This window comes from Diadema antillarum, unplaced genomic scaffold (assembly GCF_040938485.1).
Source record: "Diadema antillarum isolate AM-2024a unplaced genomic scaffold, OU_Dant_1.0 seq00001089_RagTag, whole genome shotgun sequence".
Taxonomy (NCBI): Eukaryota; Metazoa; Echinodermata; class Echinoidea; order Diadematoida; family Diadematidae; genus Diadema; species Diadema antillarum.
This window is the reverse complement of record NW_027271908.1, coordinates 1-20,889: the sequence shown is the minus strand read 5'-3', so window position 1 is coordinate 20,889 and position 20,889 is coordinate 1. Positions and strand designations below refer to the sequence as shown.

Genomic DNA, 20,889 nt, shown 5'->3' with positions numbered 1-20,889 from the left:
TGGCTGTGCCAACTCCAGTCAAAGACTGCCTAAATGCATTTCACCAAAAGTCACTGGGCCAGTGACAGACAGTTAAAACATGCATATTAAATTATGTGAATTATAATTCATATATTGTACGGATGGAATTGACCGTGGCATGTTTGATCGTAGCGGAAAAAAAAAAGGAGTAAGAGTACACTTGTTTGTCTTCTATTTACATGCTTTGTTCTCTACGCAGTGATATTCTCTCTTTGATATTGAGCAATGGTACATGATGCATTTGATTTTACACATGGTATCAAAGCAAATATATACACCTAACCAGAGCCACCTACTTATGTATGTACATAAAGCTTGGCCAACTTGGTTTTAATTGGTTGCAACATGGCGTGCATTCCTTTGTTGCATGCTTGCCTACCAACGCATCATGCCGTCATATTGTTACCCACTGGTTCAGAGTTGGCCAGACTCGATGTGTGGATAGCACTGCACCGAACAGTCTGCAAAATGTATCCTTCCGTGACGAGTCCCCAAACACTCCTGTCAGAGTGGTGTGGGTGACTTCTTCTCACATCTATACCTCTGGCTTTAACAGAGATCTTTCTTCGGTCTACAGGAAATTTATCTGATGCGTGGAGGACTGTATGTACATTGGTACGTCCTTGGAGTAAAGCTGAAGTAAGCAATCCAAAGTGCACAGCATGTCACATATGTACAGGTCAATGGCAAAATTCTTGCGGGCTGCTTCAGTGCGCTTTCTCTGCCAGAGGCTCCGTTCGTGCCTTCTTGGCCGATGTCTTTTTGGTGTTGGTTCCCTTGGCGCGGGGGAATGGGGCGGAGGGGGCGGAGGCTGGTGCCGCAGACTGCTGCTGGGTGTAGCGGGTCACCGTGGAGACACCGTCCACAAACTTGGTCTTGAAGAGGACATTGGCATTGTTGAACATGCCATCCTTCAGGGACACCACAATGAACTGTTTAGTGAAGGAGAGCACAAGAAGACAAGAATGTGTTGTAATTTTTTTTCCCCATTATGAAGAAATATGCTGATGTTATGCAATAACACATGGTTGCACCTCAATCCCACGTGGGTTCTATTTTCTAAAGAATACTGTTCATCACAAACAACAAGATTACGTATGACATAAACTCTATACAGTGTTAAGATTCTTCTTGTTCTCAGCTGGATTCTTTGGCATATGTCTTTTTTGTACCAGGGGTTACTACATGTATGTACCAAGGGGGATAATGTCAACTGAAATTGACAATTTGCTCCATTTTTGGTTGCCTTCTGAACAGAATTATGCATTGGTGAGACTATTTTCAGAATGACTGCTCACATGCAGTCAATTAAACATCGTTTTGTAAATCTCATCTTGACAGTAAATTAACAGAATGATTTAGGCCATTCTTCTGACTCTGTATCTAACAGTGACCTAGCTAAGGGGAAGGGAAAGAATGTCCTATGTACTTTGGGCATCTAGCTACTTCCTGACTCCTGTAACTCAAAGAGTGATGCAACCAGGGACTGTAGTGGGCAAAAAAAAAAAAAAAGGAAAAAAAATTAGTCTTCCAGCAATCTGGCAAAAAAAAAAGAAGGAAAAACTAGAAATGTCGCTATGGCGACTGATGCCTCCGCCATAATGCATGATTCTCCCAATAGGCGTATAGTACAATGTCTTCACAATGTGTGATCCATGACAGTTTCACATAACTGGCAAAATATTGAAATGACAGGTCTGTCAGAAATGTCTTGATCTGGGTTTGCTATAATTTTCTAACAGTGCAGGTACACATATTTGGGGAATTGAGAATTTTTACTTGAACTCTGACGGACCTTTTCATTTAGTTGATGCATTGAGTTATTTCCAAGGTATGAAGAAAGAGTGTAATGATGGTACAAAATATATATATATTCTTTTCTTTTTTTTTTTTTTTTTTTTTTGGGGGGGGCATTGAAACCTGGCCTTTGACCCTAAACCTTTGACCTTTGACCTTCTGGCTGGAAATTTCCCGGAGAATCTCCATTAGGTAATGCATGTATTACGTTTTGAAACTAATAATGCAAGCATTGCATATACTAGTATATGAGGGAAATAATAAAATTTTGAGGAGTTGACCTTGACCTTTGACCCCTGACTATTGACCCATGACCCCTAAATTCCCTAGATAATCCCTGCCAAGTTCCACAAAGATACACTGAACCATTTGCGAGAAAAGTGATATTGCAACATTTTCACCTCATCTTTGACCTTTGACCTTATGACATGAAACTCTCTCAGGAGAATCTTTACGCAGTAGTACATGTCAACACCAAGTTTCAAGAAAATACCTTTTGGGCATTGCATAGATATGGGGGAAATTGCAACATTTGTAGCATTTGACCTTGACCTTTTGACCTTTGACCTCTTACCAATGTCACTAAAATCTACTCAACTAATTGTCCCATCATACATCATCCTTGGACCAAGTTTGGTGAAAGATGCTTCATCCAGTTTTGAGTTATCACGTAAACAGATAAATTTTAGGATTTGACCTTGATCTTTGACCTCAGTCCGATTTCACTGAAAAACTTCTCAAGTAATTGCCCCATCATACATCATCCTCCAACAAAGTTTGGTGAAATTTGCTCAATCCAGTCTTGAGTTATCGCGTAAACGGTTACAATTTCATGATTTGACCTTGACCTTTGACCTTTGACCTTCAGCCGATTTCACCCAAAATCTAATCAAATAATTGCCCCATCATACTTCATACTTGGACCAAGTTTGGTAAAATTCCAGTAAATATTACTCAAGTTATCGCGTAAACGAAAGCGGACGGACATACGGACGTACGGACGTACAGACGTACGGACGTACGTACGGACGGACGGACAACCCGAAAACATAATGCCTCCGGCACCACTTCGTGGCGGAGGCATAAAAATTAGTCTTCCAGCATTCTGGGTATGTGCACAAGTTCCAAATACTTCAATCGAAATTGATCCATTGAAGACGGACTGATTTTTTTTTCCTATAATAAACAGGCATTTTCCATTTCCACCAGTCCAAAAATACTTGGAGACCAGTCTTCAACGGGTTAAGAGCCGAAGCAGATTTTGAGAGAAGGTACAATGCCTATTGTATTCGGCTTTGTCTTCGGTGTCTCTGTGTACAAAACTACTCAGATCAATAGATTGCGGTGTCCTCATGTGAGGCAGCAGTATCGGCTGAAATATCAGCGGGTAATCACTGCGTATCACCTAACCCAAGGACATTGACGTCAATCAGAAGTGGGACAGGGCGCCCCTCGATAAACTTTCTGACAGCACGCCTCAGAGCCATGTGCGAGCTTGTGATTGTCCAGAGACAGAGTAGCTACTTATTCAGTCAGCAGTAATGTGCTTGACACACCTAGGATTTTCATCACGAGGACGATTTGTTCGAGGGGTTGGAGGGGAATTGTTATCACAGCTGTTGAGGGCCTTCCCAAGCCTATCTCTTGTTTATCGTCCATGATCGTGATAGCTGTTCAATTGTCAATGGGTTGTCTTCCTGCTTATGGCTCCCAAAATCAAAACAGAGAAAAAGAATAGTCCCACATGGGTGGGACTGTATGCACTCCTGCGTCAAATAAATGATTTAGGAAAATAAACAGAAGACCTTAAAAGTTACATAAAGATCTCCGTAATTCAACTGTAACATAAATGCGTCTTTTGAGTGAATGCCCTTAATTTCAATTAAATAATTTTTCATCTAAAATATGCTTCAGTCAACGTTAAATCTCATTTTTTTTTTAGTTCACTTGAGCCATTGAGCTGTTGTGATCGGTTACCATCCTACGTCTGTCATGAGCAAACTTTTTCAAATTTTCATCTTCTTCTTGAAAATCAGAGGCTGGTTTTTGACTAACCTTGGAAGGAATCATCAATAGAGAGAAGGGATCACAGTTTGCACAAATTATGGCACTTCCCCATAGGGGAATGATTCCCTCTAGCGTGAGACCCAAATATGCAAAATTACCTAATTTTCATAATTTTTATGAAATTTCACAAGGAATGAATGTGGTTTTAATGTAAGGGCTCACCGCTGAAATTAAGACATCTCTTTGCATACTATCATGATGTCAGTTTGGAACGTGCAACAAACAGTCAAACCCAAGCAAGATCTGGGGTGGCAAATCACATAAAGGTCAGCTTTTATCTGAACCTTGATCATCTACCGTTTGTTGAAGTCATACCCACTTCATCCCCTATCCCTACGAAGGATGTGAAATAAAATGAACAATGTAGGGCAGACCAACGAGCAATCTTGACTGGCACCCTTGAACCATGGTTTAATAATCTCAAACAAGACTCAAGTCCTCCTTATCCAGAGTCCATAGAACTACACTGCTGAGGTCAAGCACAAGTTACAAGATGAGTAAACTTGTCCAAATAATTCGCTAGTGCCGATGTTTTGTGTGAACATCACTCATAATGTCCTCCCCCCCCCCCCACTCGTATGCCCTCCCCAATTTTATTATGCTCTGAGAACCAAGTACATGTATAATGTCATTCAACTATCAGCTGTTCGTACTGAATATATTCCAGTAACTAGGATCAACTTTGCATGTGTTAGTTGTTGCTTTGTAGGTGGAGCCTGAGGCAAGTTTCCTGGCTGCCATAACAGACTCTACTGTTCTGAAGATCCCACATTTTCTGACTTGCACTAAAAAAAAACAGCTTTCTGCCTGATAATTCATCAAAGAAAGAAAATATCCATACATTTCAGTACATTATCAAACTCGACCTGCCCCCAATTTACTTGGTTAAATAACCACCAGTGAAGCACACTTAAGCCTGCACTAGAGCAATCTGTACTAGCTACCATTCTCTGCCTACAGACAAGTCTGCATACAGTAAGTCATGGATGTTTCATGTCCTAATGCATATCAATGTGTTTCACCAAGCCCAACCCTCCCCCCTCCCCAATTCAAATTCAAATGAAGTTTTATTTCCAATAACACACGTTTGTTGTCGTACAAATTCAATGAAAACAAAACGTACAATGTATTACAACAAAAAATGCATATGATTGTGGAACTAATTGTTCAAAATAATTGCGTTAGTGGAAAAGAGGGACCCACGTAAAAAGACCCACCCACTCTCTTCCCATTCTCTTGCCCCAGCTGGGAGCTATTTTGCCTACTTTAGACCTTGCTACATATTAGGCAGGTTTCTACTAGGCAAGGCTTGGGGTCACCATTGTACTCTTTTGTAAAAGCCTTTTACAAATTGGATGTGAACGACTTGAATGCACTTGCACACACATCTCGTGGGCCAGCGGGATAACTGTTTGTAAACCGACATGGCCACAACAGGATGCAACAGTTGAGATATATGGCGTTTGATGTGTGCCACATTTCCCCATTAGTGTGTGGCGTCTATTGTTCCTTTTTCATGAAGAGTGCATATCACTCTAATATATGGCTTGCCCTTGACACAAAATAGCCTTGTAGCTCACACTGTGCTCCCACTGTTTTGTGATGATATATGATCAATTTATCTTTCAACAACAAAAAAGTGATTAACAATGAGAGCATCAATTATCAAACAAAGGAGCCCATGACATGCACTGTGTAACCTAATCAATCTGCCAATTCATGTTGAAAAAAAAAGAAATAGAGAAAGAAACAAAAAAGAAACAAAAGAAGGACTAAGGGTGAATTTTCTGAGATTTGATCATTTGATTTGCAAGCAGCCAAGTCCGAAGAAGTGCTTATCATATTCGCATTACTATCACTAAGATACTTACTTACACCCTTTGTTCATGATGATTTTTTATAATTTTTTTTTTTTTTCACAGTGACACTGATATATTGGCCTTCAACCCATTAAACAGGGGCGATAAACATTTCATTTTCTCTTTTCCCCCTGCAGGAGGTTTGAATAATTCCGTCTTCCTTTCCCACATCCTACACTCATCACCACACTAGTAAATAAATTGACAAATAACTTTAACCAGGTATTTCTGTGCAGTGACATATAGCATTGTGCACTGAAGAGAAAAAAAAAATGAACAAGAAGTACATTAACCCCAAATTGTGTTACACAGAAACCAGGTCTGTTGTACGCAACATTGATTGTGAGAAATGATGGATACTGTAAATACTAGCCCAGTTAAAATGTGCATTGCATCTACAAACTTCTATTGAATGTTAATTCGCTGTCACGGTCAAAAATGGGTCAGGATGTTGATGGGCAAGCTAATCCCTTTCTTCAACTTTTACAACGCTGGCCATTTTTGCATGTAAAACAAACTCTTCTTCATGGTTCCATGACATTTGCTGCTGCAGCAATTGTTCCCCTGAAAATTCTATCCACAAACATAACCCTAACCCTAATCCCAATCCTCACGTCAAATTAAACCTAAAACCCTATCACAACCCTAATCCTAACCCTAAGTTCTTGGAGAAAATAAAACAGTAGCAATTGTCACAGGAGCAAACGTCGTGTCACCCATCTACATGCATTACTATCACAGTTGAAGTTTTAAATAGAGATGACCTACAGTACAAACAACAAGTTACTACCTTCAAAGCCGTGAAAATACATCTGATTTTTATTTACTTATATATATATATTTTTTTTTGGGGGGGGGGGGGTGGTGGATAACGAACTGATTCACCATAATCTATCATGTCTTACAGTGATTCAAGTTATATGCAAAACTGCTTTTAAGTGTTAGTTTTAAATTGCTCGAATATTGTCACTGACACACACATACACACACACAAAAGTATGCCACGATCACAACTGGTACAGTGCACTCCCATCATAACAAGCACAGTTCTGACAAAACTCTTGTTACAACGAAGTAAAAATTCAAATTCTGAAATGATCATCCAATACTCCGTGTACTTTACTGTTCAGCTATAACCAAAGAAAACTGCAGTCCAGAGAACCTTGTTATAACAGGGGTCGCCTGTATAATCATTCTGCACTCCTTTTCCACTGAGTTCTTGCTGAAGCATCATGTTATACTTATTGACAATGAATGGTCAAAAGGTGAATCATTCAAAATTACACCTGTACAATAAATTGAGTTATTCTTTCCATATGTCCCCAACTTTTGTAAGATACTGTTGCTCTGTTTGCAAAATCTTGGCAGACAGAGGCATGGTCAACCCGAACAATCACTGACACATTCTCACCCAATCCGCCGCCCCCCCCCCCCCCCTGCAGTTATCATCAGATTTTCCGAGATCAGACTGTCTGAGTGCTTAAAAAGTATTATCAATATCCACCCTAGAGTAAATGAGTTACTGAGATAAAGAAGCTGTTCAAGCGACACACCTTTGACCTTTGTCCTTTGACAGATCCTAACAAAAAACTGAGAGATACACCATATCTCTTTCTGATAATCTACTTATCCACCTGGTTCTGGTGGAAAGCAGTACTGTCAGGCTGAGTTCACTCACCTTTGACCCTTGTTGCCAGGACAAAGTTCGTGTTAACTCTGATTGATTCATTTAACACGGCTTTTTAAAGAATTTTATAGCTTTTCTTTTTCTGTTTTTGCTTCACAACTCAAATTCCTCAATGGAATTGTCATGTATTTAGGCAGTAATACACTAAGTAAAAAGATGGATGGAAAGACAGAAAACAGACTCATACACACAGCTTACAGTTCCATGAAGAGCAAGGGGCATTTCTGAAAAGAGTGCATTACGTAATATTGAGACTCAACAGCTCCACTACCCAGAGGTGTGAGAATACTTGCAGAAAAAAACAAACAACAAACAAACAATCTGAAAAAAATCTGAAATTTATGAAAAAAAAGGTCTGAAGTGCATTCAACTGAACATTTTGATGCATTTGATTTGCCAAAAAGTCTGAAAAGTGGGTTTTGGGCAGCATGAAATAAAAATCTGAAATCAGATGAAGTTCTGAACCCTCATATCCGTGATTATCATATATAAAGGTCATCATCTTCAACTGTGCCTGAAGAACGGGAGACAGAAACCTCAAAATGTGTCAAGTGGGAGCTAAGCATCTAATCAAAATCCTAGATGCAAGAAAATTCCGAGATGCTGAGATAGAAATACATTTAGGGGTATGAACAGAATGACTGACTGACTGACACACACCAATCAAAACACACACAAACAAGCACCAACACACACGTCATACATACACAGCTAATACAGAATATTGCCTCCAGACCCATGACGGTCTAAATGAATAAAGTACAAAAATAAAGTGATCCCGAGATCTTACACTACAGATTCGTTCTTGTTCGTTACTGTGTGTGTGAGACATCGCACACGTTGACAACAGAGGGCGGTATTAGACACCTACCTGAGAATGCCTGAAGTGGGTACGAAGCATCTGACCAATGTTCTGGGTGTGGGAGAGATCCAGGGCGGCGTCCACCTCGTCCAGGATGTAGAGAGGAGCCGGCTTGAAGAGCAGGAGGGAGAGGATGAGGGAGAGGGCCACTAGAGACCTGCGGGGAGTTCAAGCACATGTGTGACAGTGGTTGAATGCCACAGCAACAGTCAGGTGACTGGTCATGTGAATAGTCAGGTGACTGGTCATGTAAATAGTCAGGTGACTGACCTACCTTTCCAACTTTCAATGCAGGAAGATATATGAAAAGATAAGCATACGGATTTAACAAGTGGGATAGCTAAACATACAGACAGAACAGTAAACAGACCAAGCGGGTACTCGGGCAGATCAAGGATAGGTCATGAGACGGATTAAGAATAGGACAGATTAATATGTGGCTAGATCAAGGATCACTGGATGAGTAAATACATGGCTCGACAGCTTAGAAAGATAAATTAGTGGAAAACAACACTGGGGCAGGGGGAAAGATTGAGGACAGGCAGTCGGCAAATAAATGGATTAACAGCTGGATAGATGAACAGAAGGCTAAGAAGGCTTTGATCAGCATGAGATTACAATCAGGTAGAGAACTTCAAGTAATATGCAGCAAATTTTTAAAGAGATTAATTAAAAAGGGAACATAACTATCAAAATATATTGGGCTTGCTTATATCATAGCACTGATTGAACTACAGAAAAGGACCAATCAATGGATGAATCTGGAACACACAAGTTGAGCAAACAAATATGTCACAAATAGAAAGACTACTATAAAATGCTTTCAAGACCTGAATCCCACAGATTTTTTTTAAAAAAAGCATTAAGTTACCAAGTTAACTCAGTTCTTTCTAAGTCAAATTTATAAGATTTGAATGATGTGACAGCCTTGGTGATTAAGTTTGCCTTTTTCTCCCCTGGCAACCAGCAGTATGCACCTAGAATCACCACATTCTTCATATCATGTCATATGACTTTCTATTTGTATTTTATGTTGAAATGCCAAATAAATAGTCATAATAATAATCACCACACCACAGAATAGATCATTTCTAAAAACAACAGGCCGACACTACATGATTATACTCTCAAAATATGCAAGGTGACCTCTAATCCACCTTGAAGAATTAAGAAAGACAAAGGGCACCGACCTTTGACCTCCGCTGAGTTCCTGCAGACTCTCCTTCCACACATCTCCAAAGGCCACTTTCACCTCCAGCCCATCCAGGATGTTCATGCCCTCTGGGGGAGTCAACTTGGCCGAAGTCCCAGGCAGGAGCGTGGAAAAGATGGAACCAAAGTCCTTGGAAAGAAAAAAAAAAGTGAAACATTATTGTAGTTATTGGTTTGTGGTTTTAAAAAAACCCACTCATGGTTTTGGTTATGGGGAATATGACCAAAAAAGAAAAAAAAATGGTCTGAAATTGTTTTGAATACAATGTAATCAGGACTGAATATGCAGGAAAGCTGCTCTTACAGGACAACGCCACACAAACATTTCCAAAGTATTTTACACTTCCTATCTACCAGGACAAACAACACATCAACAGGACACATTACTCAGCATGTGTTTGCACAAGATAAAACTTATACAAATTCATGATTTTTTTTTTTTTTCCGTCGAGATGTTTTCATTGCAACTGATTGACAAATTGCCCTACATCGACGTAAATAAGCACTGAATTGATCAGTGTTTAGTAGTAGCCATGATAAAAAAATCATGGGCGTACATACTTGCTGTACATACCTGCTCGAGTATGTACGCCCATGATTTTTTTATCATGGCTACTACTAAACACTGATCAATTCAGTGCTTATTTACGTCGATGTAGGGCAATTTGTCAATCAGTTGCAATGAAAACATCTCGACGGAAAAAAAAAATTCATGAATTTGAATAACAAAGCAGTACCCGCTGCATGCTATAAGGATTAGAACCAACACTTGCTTTCGTGGTCTAGTGGAGATGACGCCTGTCTGATGATCAGGAGGTCGTAGGTTCGTATCCTGCTCGAGTATGTACGCCCATGATTTTTTATCATGGCTACTACTAATCACTGATCAATTCAGTGCTTATTTACGTCGATGTAGGGCAATTTGTCAATCAGTTGCAAAGATAAAACTTGGTATGAATTTTGTTTTACTGGCAGAAAAAAAAAAAAAAAAAACAATTTTGATGCATAGTACAAATCCCTTCCCAACTGGAATTCCCTGTATATTTTCTTTATATTGTTGTCCACACATGACATCATATCCTCTAGTAGTCTCCTCATCTAGTGGTTCCAACACCAAAACTTTAACAATTCATAACCTTTGCATCGATTGTCCGATTTTCCTCAAACTTTCACTGATGTGTTCTACTAATGTTGCTGCTTTCACTCCATCCACATTTCTCTTTGGGTTTGGGTTTCCTTTAAAGTGGAAAGCAAAAGATAAGATGGGACATAAGAAAGAACGACGAGGAACGATGTACAGGAAAGAACAGAAGGAAGGAAAAAGTGGGGAAGAAAGAAAAAGAAGAGGAAGATAAAAAGAGAATGAGGAGGAGAATGATGCGTGGCGGGTGTCTTACCTTGTTGACCTGCTGCCAAGCCTTCTTCAGAGCCTCGTTCTTCTTCTCGTCCAGTTCCTTGATGGTGTCCATGATCTTCTGCTTGTCATTCTCCACAATGCGTTTCTTCTTCATCAGGTCGTTGTACTGTAGTACATGCAATCAGAGATATTCATCTTCACTTATTGATCGAACGAGCAACCACACTTGGCGTCTGAACTATTGTTGTATTGCAAGAGGTAGGAGTCCTAAAATCTGGTAATCTTTTTAGATATGAAGGAAATAAGACATTGGTACAGCATCACCACTACTACTACAACTATTTACTACAACCATCACTACTACCTCTACCACTTTCACTACCACTACTACTACTACTAATTCTACAAACAATATTCATGAGCTGCAGCATCATTCTTTGAAAAACAGCAGAGTTAATGCACTAGATGTTGTGAGCATTTTCAACATTTACAAAGTTGGGGGGTTTTTTTCAGTCATTTTGGTAGGCTGTTGGGGGAATGGGGAAGGGCTGATAGCCCCCCAATGTCTTGATAGCAAGGGATGCACCATCCCACAAGGAGTTTCTGTTACAACAAACATACTTACAATGAAAGTTCATTACAACAAAGTCAAAATTCGGGTCTTAAAATTCTTATCCTTATGGTCGAAGGCACAAAATTAACTTCGGTTATATCAAAATTTTGATATCAAAAAAGAAGTGCTGAGGCCAGGGAAGTTGTCATGATTGGAGTTTCCTGTAGAAGGGGGTCAATAATACAGTGACAATGTACTGGATACGCCATATATTTAGCGAGTCTAGATTTTTCACATATCAGGACCTCCCGACGATTTCGCGAGTGGTTGAATTCGCGATCATGGACTACCCTACTAACAGAGACTCCAACTCTCCTGCTTTCGACGGGAGATCTCCCGCCGAAAGCCCATTTTTGCAGAATCTCCCGTTCTCCCACTTGAGATTTGATTTCTCCCGCTTGAAATGATTTCTCACTTAATTTCATTGTATGTTGAAAAATGAGCCTTGGAAAGCGCGAGAGAGCATCTAGAACCCTAGACCGCAAGGAAGTTCGCGCTCGTGAGGTGCCCTTCGCGCACACCAAGTTGGAGTCTCCCGTTTGCTTGGGGTTTCAGGCAGGAGAATCTCCAGATCAGAAGGTGCTTGGGGATGGAGTCTCTGTACTAAACGGAGATATTTATGTGTGCACGTCACATTCATGATGGGATCAGAGTCAATATTTTTGTGTGCGTTTAAAGTCGCGAATACTGTAAACGAGGAATGTTCGCATGCATTTTAATTTCGCGAATTTTGCGAGCGCCAAGATTCGCAACATAAAAATGCATGCGAAAGTTCTTGTCTACACTATATGCACTGAATGCCAGTGGCAGTTCGTGAAAATTTCATACCGCAAAAAAGGCCGACAGCTCCAATTTGCGAAAAATACATGCCGTGAATATATCATGTTACAGTAGCATCCAACTCGCGAAATATGCAAAAAAATAAAAACCTCGTGAAATATTTGAGGCATACGGTACCTTTTCCTCGGCCTTGCTGAGCATGTTCATGGCTCTCATGTTGACACTCTTGCCCAGCTTCTCCTTCGTCTCCTGCAGCTTCTGCAGACGACGCCCGCTCTCTCGCGGATCGGAGCTGGCGAAGTCATACGCCGTGTTGGGCTGGCCGAAGAACTGACGCTCCGCGGCTATCCACTCGTACTTGTTCATCAGAGCCTCGACCTGCAATGATGAAGAGAGGGTAACAGTTTGGCACGGATGGAAAGAGATAGAGAGAGCGATTGAGAGATAGACAGAAATATACATGTAAAGCACAGTGATAACTTTTGGTATGTTGACTGACTGAATAAATTTCTGGTCTGTGTGAAAACAGCCCTACCGATATTGTACATATGTCAACTTTTGGTGCAATCTGTTACAACTGAAAAATGTTACCTCATCTCCTGTGAAGGAAGAGCTAACTGCCAACTTATAATGCGAGGACATTATATCTGAATGCTGGAGTGTACTTACTTTCATAATGATTCATTTCATAAGAGCTAAGCACAGAGCTAAACACAAGAAACAGATCCAAAATAGAAACACACACACAAGACACATACATAAAAAGAATAACAAGAAGAAAAAGTACAGTAGGGAGAGATATATTCTGGATGGAACAAGGAGAGTTATATAACACACAAAACAAGCGGAGATATATACCGTAAATGCTGTTATTCCAGCGAGGATTTAATTGTGAATTTTGCAAATCACAGTTGGACAAGAATTTAACAACAAGCAATCTTGATCGCATTAAATTTGTGGAGTAAACGGACAGGCATTAGTGCACATATGATAGCCCCGTTGTCAATTCGTAATAACAACATCCATTGAAAATGTCTGTGATCTCCTCATTTGCAGAAATATCTGTATGTGAAAATATCAGCTTTTACAGCATGTCAGACAGAACGGGGGGGGGGGGTTCCCCTCTGATTAGTCTCACCCTGTGGGCGGCGTCCTTGCTGTCCCGCTGGATCTTGGCTGCCCGGTGTTCGTTCTCCTTGATGACCAGCTGGGTCTTCTGGTCCTCCTCCTTCAGCGCCTCCCTCTCGGCCGTCCGGGCCTGGATGTCCTGGTTCTTCTCCCTCAGCTTTCCCTTCTGTTTCTCCAGCTCCTTCTTGGCCTCCTTCACTGCATTCTGTTTCACATCATAACAAACAAGGAAAAGTAGAAATTACGCGGTGCGTAACATATGTCCCCGCCGGAAGTAGCATTTTGTAACAAAATGTGCAATATAGGTAAAAAATCAAGGTCAAAGGTCAAAGAAGTCAAAGGTCAAAATTCTGTGTAGAAGTTTTGAAGCCCTCACCTAGTGCCATCACATAAAGCAAATGGAATCGAAATAGGGTTAGAAATGGCGAAGGAGTAGCATTTTGTAGCCAATGTACAATATAGGTCAAAAATCAAGGTCAAAGGTCAAAGAAGACAAAGGTCAAAATTCTGTGTAGAAGTTTTGAAGCCCTCACCTAGTGCTATCACATAAAGCAAACGGAATCGAAATCGGGTTAGAAATGGCGAAGGAGTAGCATTCTGTAGCAAAATGCACAATATAGGTCAAAAATCAAGGTCAAAGGTCAAAGAAGTCAAAGGTCAAAATTCTGTGTAGAAGTTTTGAAGCCCTCAACTAGTGCCATCATATAAAGCAAACGGAATCGAAATCGGGTTAAAAATGGCGAAGGAGTAGCATTTCGTAGCAAAATGTACAATATAGGTCAAAAATCAAGGTCAAAGGTCAAAGAAGTCAAAGGTCAAAATTCTGTGTAGAAGTTTTGAAGCCCTCACCTAGTGCCATCACATAAAGCAAACGGAATCGAAATCGGGTTAGAAATGGCGAAGGAGTAGCATTTTGTAGCAAAATGTACAATATAGGTCAAAAAATCAAGGTCAAAGGTCAAAGAAGTCAAAGGTCAAAATTCTGTGTAGAAGTTTTGAAGCCCTCACCTAGTGCCATCACATAAAGCAAACGGAATCGAAATCGGGTTAGAAATGGCGAAGGAGTAGCATTTTGTAGCAAAATGTACAATATAGGTCAAAGGTCAAGGTCAAAGGTCACGACTGAAATTCTGTGTAGAAGTTTCAAAGCTCCCATGTAGTGCTATCATATAAAGCAAACAGAATCAAAATTGGCTCATAAATGACAGAGAAGTAGCAAATTGAAGATTTTGATCACACACGGACGCACACACGGACACACGGACGGACGGACGGACACACGGACGGACGGACGGACGGACACACGGACACACACACGTACGGAGCCCGTTTCATAGTCCCCTGCTCGAACTCGTTCGGCGGGGACAATTAAATCAATGGCATAGTGAATGAATAAATGCATAAAGGAATGGATCAAAAGGTATGTAAACGAACATATATCATTTGTACACAAAACAAAATATGCTTGGAAAAAACTAATAAATGAATATAGAGGCAAACAATAAATCATGCATCATGCAAACATACATAGAAATATCATATGGATAAAGAGACAAATAAAACTCTACCTATATGAATCCCAAATCCATACATCAACACACAATAATGGATGAGCAACTCTGTGCAGAATGGGAAGACCGCCTATAAAATAAATGACATCACATGTACATCAGATTGCTGTTAGGACAATGATTACAGCAGAATGAAAAAAAAAACAAAGGTATTATCTCCTTTGAAATGTGCTCAATATTGAAAATAGCCATTTTGAATTTGATGTCACATCAGCTACTTTGTACAGAAATAAACAACAACCTGTCATGCAACATATATATTGCATGGCCATTTTTGCATTGAAGTTTCAGCCAGATGTCAGGAATATTCAGTCCCTGAGTGATGAGCAGCGGCATGAGTTCACTAAATTGGTCAATTTCCCTACCTTGGACTCTTGGGCCTGTTTGTCCAGTTCGTCCAGCTGCTGCTGTAGAGCCTCGATGGCCTGGTCACTGGCGGCCAGTTGGTCATCATACTTGGACAGCTCCTGTTTCAAGTTTTCCACCTCATACTTGAGACTGTTTAACTCCTGAATAACAAATGAAAGAAAAATCAAATGAATATATAAAGGGTGAGTGCATTGAGTGTCCAAGGAAAGAAGACTTAACAAGGTTTACAAAGTTCCTGTGAAATGAAGGGATCCAATAATGCCCTGTGAATAAAAATACTGCAAAAGAGGAAAGTCTTTTCTTTTTTTTCCTTTTTTTTAGCGACTAGCAGGGTACACGTTTCTAATTCTACAGAATCAAAGAGATCAAATGTTACTCATAAACGGCAAAAATATTCCTGTGCATATGTTCACACTAGTTTCATGTTGCATGAAATGTGCACAAATTTCCACTTTTACAGTACAATTAAAGAATCACTCTAAGAGAAAAGAATAATGAATGCAATGACCAAAAAAAGGCAAACAGCAAGCTATGTCTCACCCACATATCACATTTGTGATTATCCTGTTAGTCAATGAGGTTCATTGACCTTTTGACCTTTGGCCATGTCTGACTTAATATTGAACTTGACAGGCACCTTAACCCTACTCCCACGCTATTAAAATTTGAAAAACCTAACTATACAGTCTTGTAGATTACATTGGCCTTTACTTTAGTGCAAATTTTCGCGAGGATCGCGCAATCCATGACCGAGATCTGAATGGGGGGCCAAGTCCCTCAAAAAACCCGGTGGGATTAGGGTTAAGGTAGTGTACCTGTGGTTTGAGTTTTGTGGTCATAGCTCTTGATCACAGCTATCGAGAGCACATGCCGCTTAAATCAGGAAGGGTTATTGATATTTTGGCCTTTTGACTTTACCCACATTCTTTGATATTTGACTGGCATCTTTAGGTTATGTACCTGTGGTGTGAGCTAGGCAGTCATAGCTCAAATCTGTAGGAGGTTATTGAGAATACACCACAATACTGGGAGTACAGTGCTTATCAGGGAAAGTTTATTGACATTTTGACATTTGACCTTGTCCAACTTACTCAATATTTGAACATGTCCAGCATATTTGATATATGTACTGCAGGGCTGCCCACTAACCCATTTTTTCTACTGGTCCAACCTGTCTGTCAGACCAGTAGGTGCCAGTTTTTCCACCTTTTACTGGTCCATTCCTGAAAAAATCACTGGTCCAACAGTGATTTTTACTGGTCAGGGACCGACGTACCAGTGCCAGTGTGCAGCGTTGTGTACCGTAAAAGTGGATATTTTTGTGTGACTAATTTTTCGTGCTTGGCCGGGCAAGAAGAAGTTCAAGTGTTTTTAATTCTGTGTAATCAGGACATCAACTACTGGAACATACAGCAAGCAAAAAAAATTGTGTGTTTTTATTATCGTGCTAGTTTCAGGTTGCACAAAATGCCTGAAAATTTCAACACCGCGAAAATTTCCACTTTTACAGTAAATGTGTTGCCAGTTTCAGGGTCATTGATCAAAGCTGCAGAAAGTTAGAGAGAGTGCACAAAATAGTTGACAATGCCGCAATCACCACTGATGACGGAAAAGTGACTCCTACATGTCTCGCTTCCAATACATGATAGAGACAAGGACAGAAACAAAGAACTTATCACAAAATCAAACCAAAAAGGACTTATCTCCCTCACCTGCTGTTTTGTCTTCATATCTTTGCTGGCCTCCTCAGCTTTCTTCTTGGCCTTGGTCACCTCCTGCTCGGCCGCCTTCAGCTCCCGCTCCCTCACAGCCGCCGCATTCTTGATTTTCTCCTCCAGGGTCTTTGCCCTGTCCTGCATCTCGGCATGCTTGGTCTTCGCCTCAATGATCATCGTCTCTTGCTCCTCTGCGAAGAGATCATGGTTATTATGGAAATTGTTAACATATGGAGAAACTTCAAATGATGTTCTAGTCTAGAGTTGTACAACACACTCCAGTTACAAGGAACACAATTGTAACAAAGTTCCTGTTACAACAAAGTAAACATTTGGTCATGAGGACTTTGTTCTAACAGGAGTCGCCTGTACTGATTTCACATAAGTGGACTTTCTCAAAGGGGTGTTACATTTGCTACATTATGACAATTTCTTTTCACTGTTTTTTTTTAAGTCTACAGACTAATGGTACAGTTGCAAGGTGATGTCATCACCATCCATGACAGTATGCTGTCCAACAGTTAGAATCAGGAGCAATCTTCCTTGCAAAGACAAACACACACACACACACACACACACACACACAAAGTCAAGAAAAAGAAGAAGAAAAAGAGAAGAGAGAATGATACACTTACTGAAAGATGCCTGGAGCTCATTAATCTCCTCCAGCTTGGTGTGGTGGGTGCCCTGCTTCAACCTCTCCTCCAGGAGATGGGCCTCGTGGACCTTCAGGTCGTACTGCTCCTTTAGAGTTCGGAACCTGTGGGAGATACCACATATGATGAATGTTATACAGAGGGCAGTCCAACGTACTTCACTATCAAGTTTACCAAAGTAATGTGTTCTGAACTCTGTAACCTCTTTTCATAATGTATATTCAATTAAACTTTATTACCTCCGCCAAGGGAGGAGGTTATGTTTTCATTACCGTTGGTTTGTTTGTTTGTTAGTTTGTTTGTCCGTGTGCAAAATTTGTAACTCAAAAAAGTTGTGCACGGATTTGGATGAAACTTGCAGGAAAGGTTGAGAATTACACAAGTAACAAACAATTCAATTTTGGTAGTGATCCGAGAATTTTGGGGGAATTTATGAAGGATTTTTGATATTTTGAGGGGTAGGGTCAATGACCTTGGGAGTCGATGTTTCGCGCGATGTATGGCTATCGCGAGAAGCGATTGCCGCGACGTTTCATGACTTTTTTCTTTCGAGTTTCCCGCATCTTTTGACACCAAATTTGCGATGCCCGGGTGAGCGGTTCCGAAGTTGCGCATAAATATGCACATGCATGTCAGACTAAAAATTGCTCAAAAACGTGAATTCGTGTACAATTTCAATGCAAACTGTGTTTATAGGCAAATTTCATAAAAGCATGAATATTTTGGGGTTTTATCAATTAAAATCAATTAATAACACATTTTCTTGTTCGGAACAATGTCGCGGACAAATTTCATCGAAAAAACAATGAAAAACATAAAGTCGAAAAAACATGGAAATATATAAGAAATTCAAAAAACAATAAAATACTTAGGAAATTTTTTCTGATTGCGCAATTTTTTTCTCTTACATTTGCTAAGGACACTAAAAAGAATATTTACACAAAAAATGTGCCTGTTTTGAGCTTTATTTAGTGATTTATACCAAATTGTTTGATTTCATGCATCATTATGCATAAATTAGCATAATTTAGTGTAAATGATAATTTTTGAAAAAATTAACTTCATGGTACTGTAGATTACATCATAGGCAATGTGTGTGCCAATTTTCGTTGCGGTCACGCGGTCGACGGCCGAGATCTGGAGGGGGGCCTGGCAGGCCCCCCCGGCTCTATCGTCTACCTAAATAGCCCGGCCTAGTTAGGGTTAAAAGTTTCCAATTTTCACCAAAATAAATAGAGATGTTGGTCGAAACAAAACATGGATATTAGAGGAGGCGACGATGTCATTATCATCAAAATCTAGCCCTGCATTTGAATGTGAAAGTAACATACAACTTTCAGCAAAATCCCATTGCAAGAAAGACTGATTTTCATTTTTTTTTAGATAATTTGTCAATCGATGCAATCTTGGGACTAATAAAAATACGAATCTCTCTCACTTGTCGGCCGATCCTCTCAGTGTGGCGAGTTCCTTCTTCACAGCATCCAGCTTCCGTTGCTCCTCCGCGAGGGCCGCCTCCGCTTCCTGGAGCTCGCTCAGCTTGCGCAGGACAGAGGAGTTGTTGCCACGGGAACCTGCAGACAATATCAAACAGCGTTCATCAATTTATCGGTTAGTTGATGCAAGGAAGTTTTATTTTATTTTTTTTTTTTTTGGGGGGGTAGTCTTTTTTTTTACGAGGGTGGGTGTGGTTGGTCACATTTCATAGTGCAATTCAAAACAAATTTGCAGTTTCCACGGTAGTAGCTGGCTGACAAGAAATTAGCTGTGTTTTGGTTGCTACCATGTTAACTGCAAACACATTAACTCACAGAAATTTCATATATCTCTATGTGAAATGGGATCCAGATGATACTCGATAACACATGACATGTGGAGCCTGTATGACATACCAGTAAGTATAACTGCATTTAAAGATTTGCAGTCTGCACTGGATTGATTTTAACTTGTCTGCAATTCATAATTCTGTACATGTGGAAGTGAGAGATTAACTTTCATTTTTTTTCCCTCCTTTCTTTGAATGCTACTGGCATCTTCCAGTTGGAAAAGCGCGCAATATTTCGAGCAAATGTGACGGTGCAATTAAAATGAGAATGGACAGCCCCATCTTGTAATATTCATCATCAAGTGCTACTGAGTTACTTTGAAACTTCTTCCTGTTCATTTAAAACATCCCATTATGCTTAGCAGTCAAAGGCTACGTCCTGTAAGAACTGGCTACACTGTCCCTATTCTTAGTCTCACCTCCTGTCAGAGTTCCAGAGGGGTCAAAGGTGTCACCAGCAAGGGTCACTGTCCTTGACCTCACCTTGGGGTCAAATGTGACCTGTGTTTTTAGAGAATATATTTTAAGAAATGAAAGTAGCACCATCATTATCATCATCATACCTGTTATTATTACCATCATCATCGTCATTATTACCACCATCATCGTCATTATCATAATTTCCCCATCATACATGAGATGACTTGGTGGTATTCAAGCAAACTGCAGTAACATGTGGATTCGTGGCATGCTGTGTATATGGTGACCAAATATTGAAACAGTCATTTGTTAAAAATTGTTTAAAGTTAAAACATGAAATTACTTCCAAAGCATTGTGGGCTTTACAGGCAACTCTCATCAGATGATACCTAAAATAAAACCTTACTCCTCACACGGACTATAAACCCAGGACCCATTGCACTAAAATGTTTGCATGAATGTAGGTAGCAACAATGCAGCTACCATGGAAGTGGCTAGAATGCAAAATATCTTTTGTGTCTAACATGGTCATTACTGTGGCAACTGTTAATAATTTCAAATAAAACTGTGACACAGTTCCTGCTGGGTGTTGAATTAGAGTAGGACTAAGGTTGGAAAGGGGAGGAGAAGGGAAGCCATGAGAAGTGTCAAAAGATCTGGTTTTCACATATTGCGAACAAGTAATGGTAAAGAGAGTGACAACTGCTACTTACTGACTGACAGAAACAAATCAAAGTCAACAAAACAAAACAAACAAAGCCCTCACCTTCTTGGCATGAGCCATATCGTTGCAGACAAAGCTCGCACCAAATACAAACTCCATGGCAGCCTGCACATCTTTCTCGTAGCCGACCAGGGTCAGCGCCGTTCTCACATTGTCCTTGCCGACCTAAATCACGTAAAAAACAAGGCCAACCATTTTATAGTATACCTCAGCATAATTACGGAAA

The 20,889-nt window shown here is 40.2% G+C and overlaps 1 protein-coding gene across 1 annotated transcript; it reads right to left on the bottom strand.

Annotated features, from left to right (window-relative positions):
• Nucleotides 1-351: 351 nt before the first annotated feature.
• Nucleotides 352-20,828, bottom strand: LOC139743493 (structural maintenance of chromosomes protein 2-like; the record flags this gene model as incomplete). Its single annotated transcript, XM_071653975.1, has 12 exons — nucleotides 352-953; nucleotides 8,303-8,450; nucleotides 9,484-9,635; nucleotides 10,903-11,028; nucleotides 12,433-12,633; nucleotides 13,394-13,588; nucleotides 15,320-15,463; nucleotides 17,036-17,229; nucleotides 17,674-17,798; nucleotides 19,133-19,268; nucleotides 19,939-20,020; nucleotides 20,706-20,828. Coding segments are annotated over 12 exons (1,851 nt in total), but the record flags the coding sequence as incomplete, so codon positions are not given.
• Between the last annotated feature and the right edge of the window lie 61 nt (nucleotides 20,829-20,889).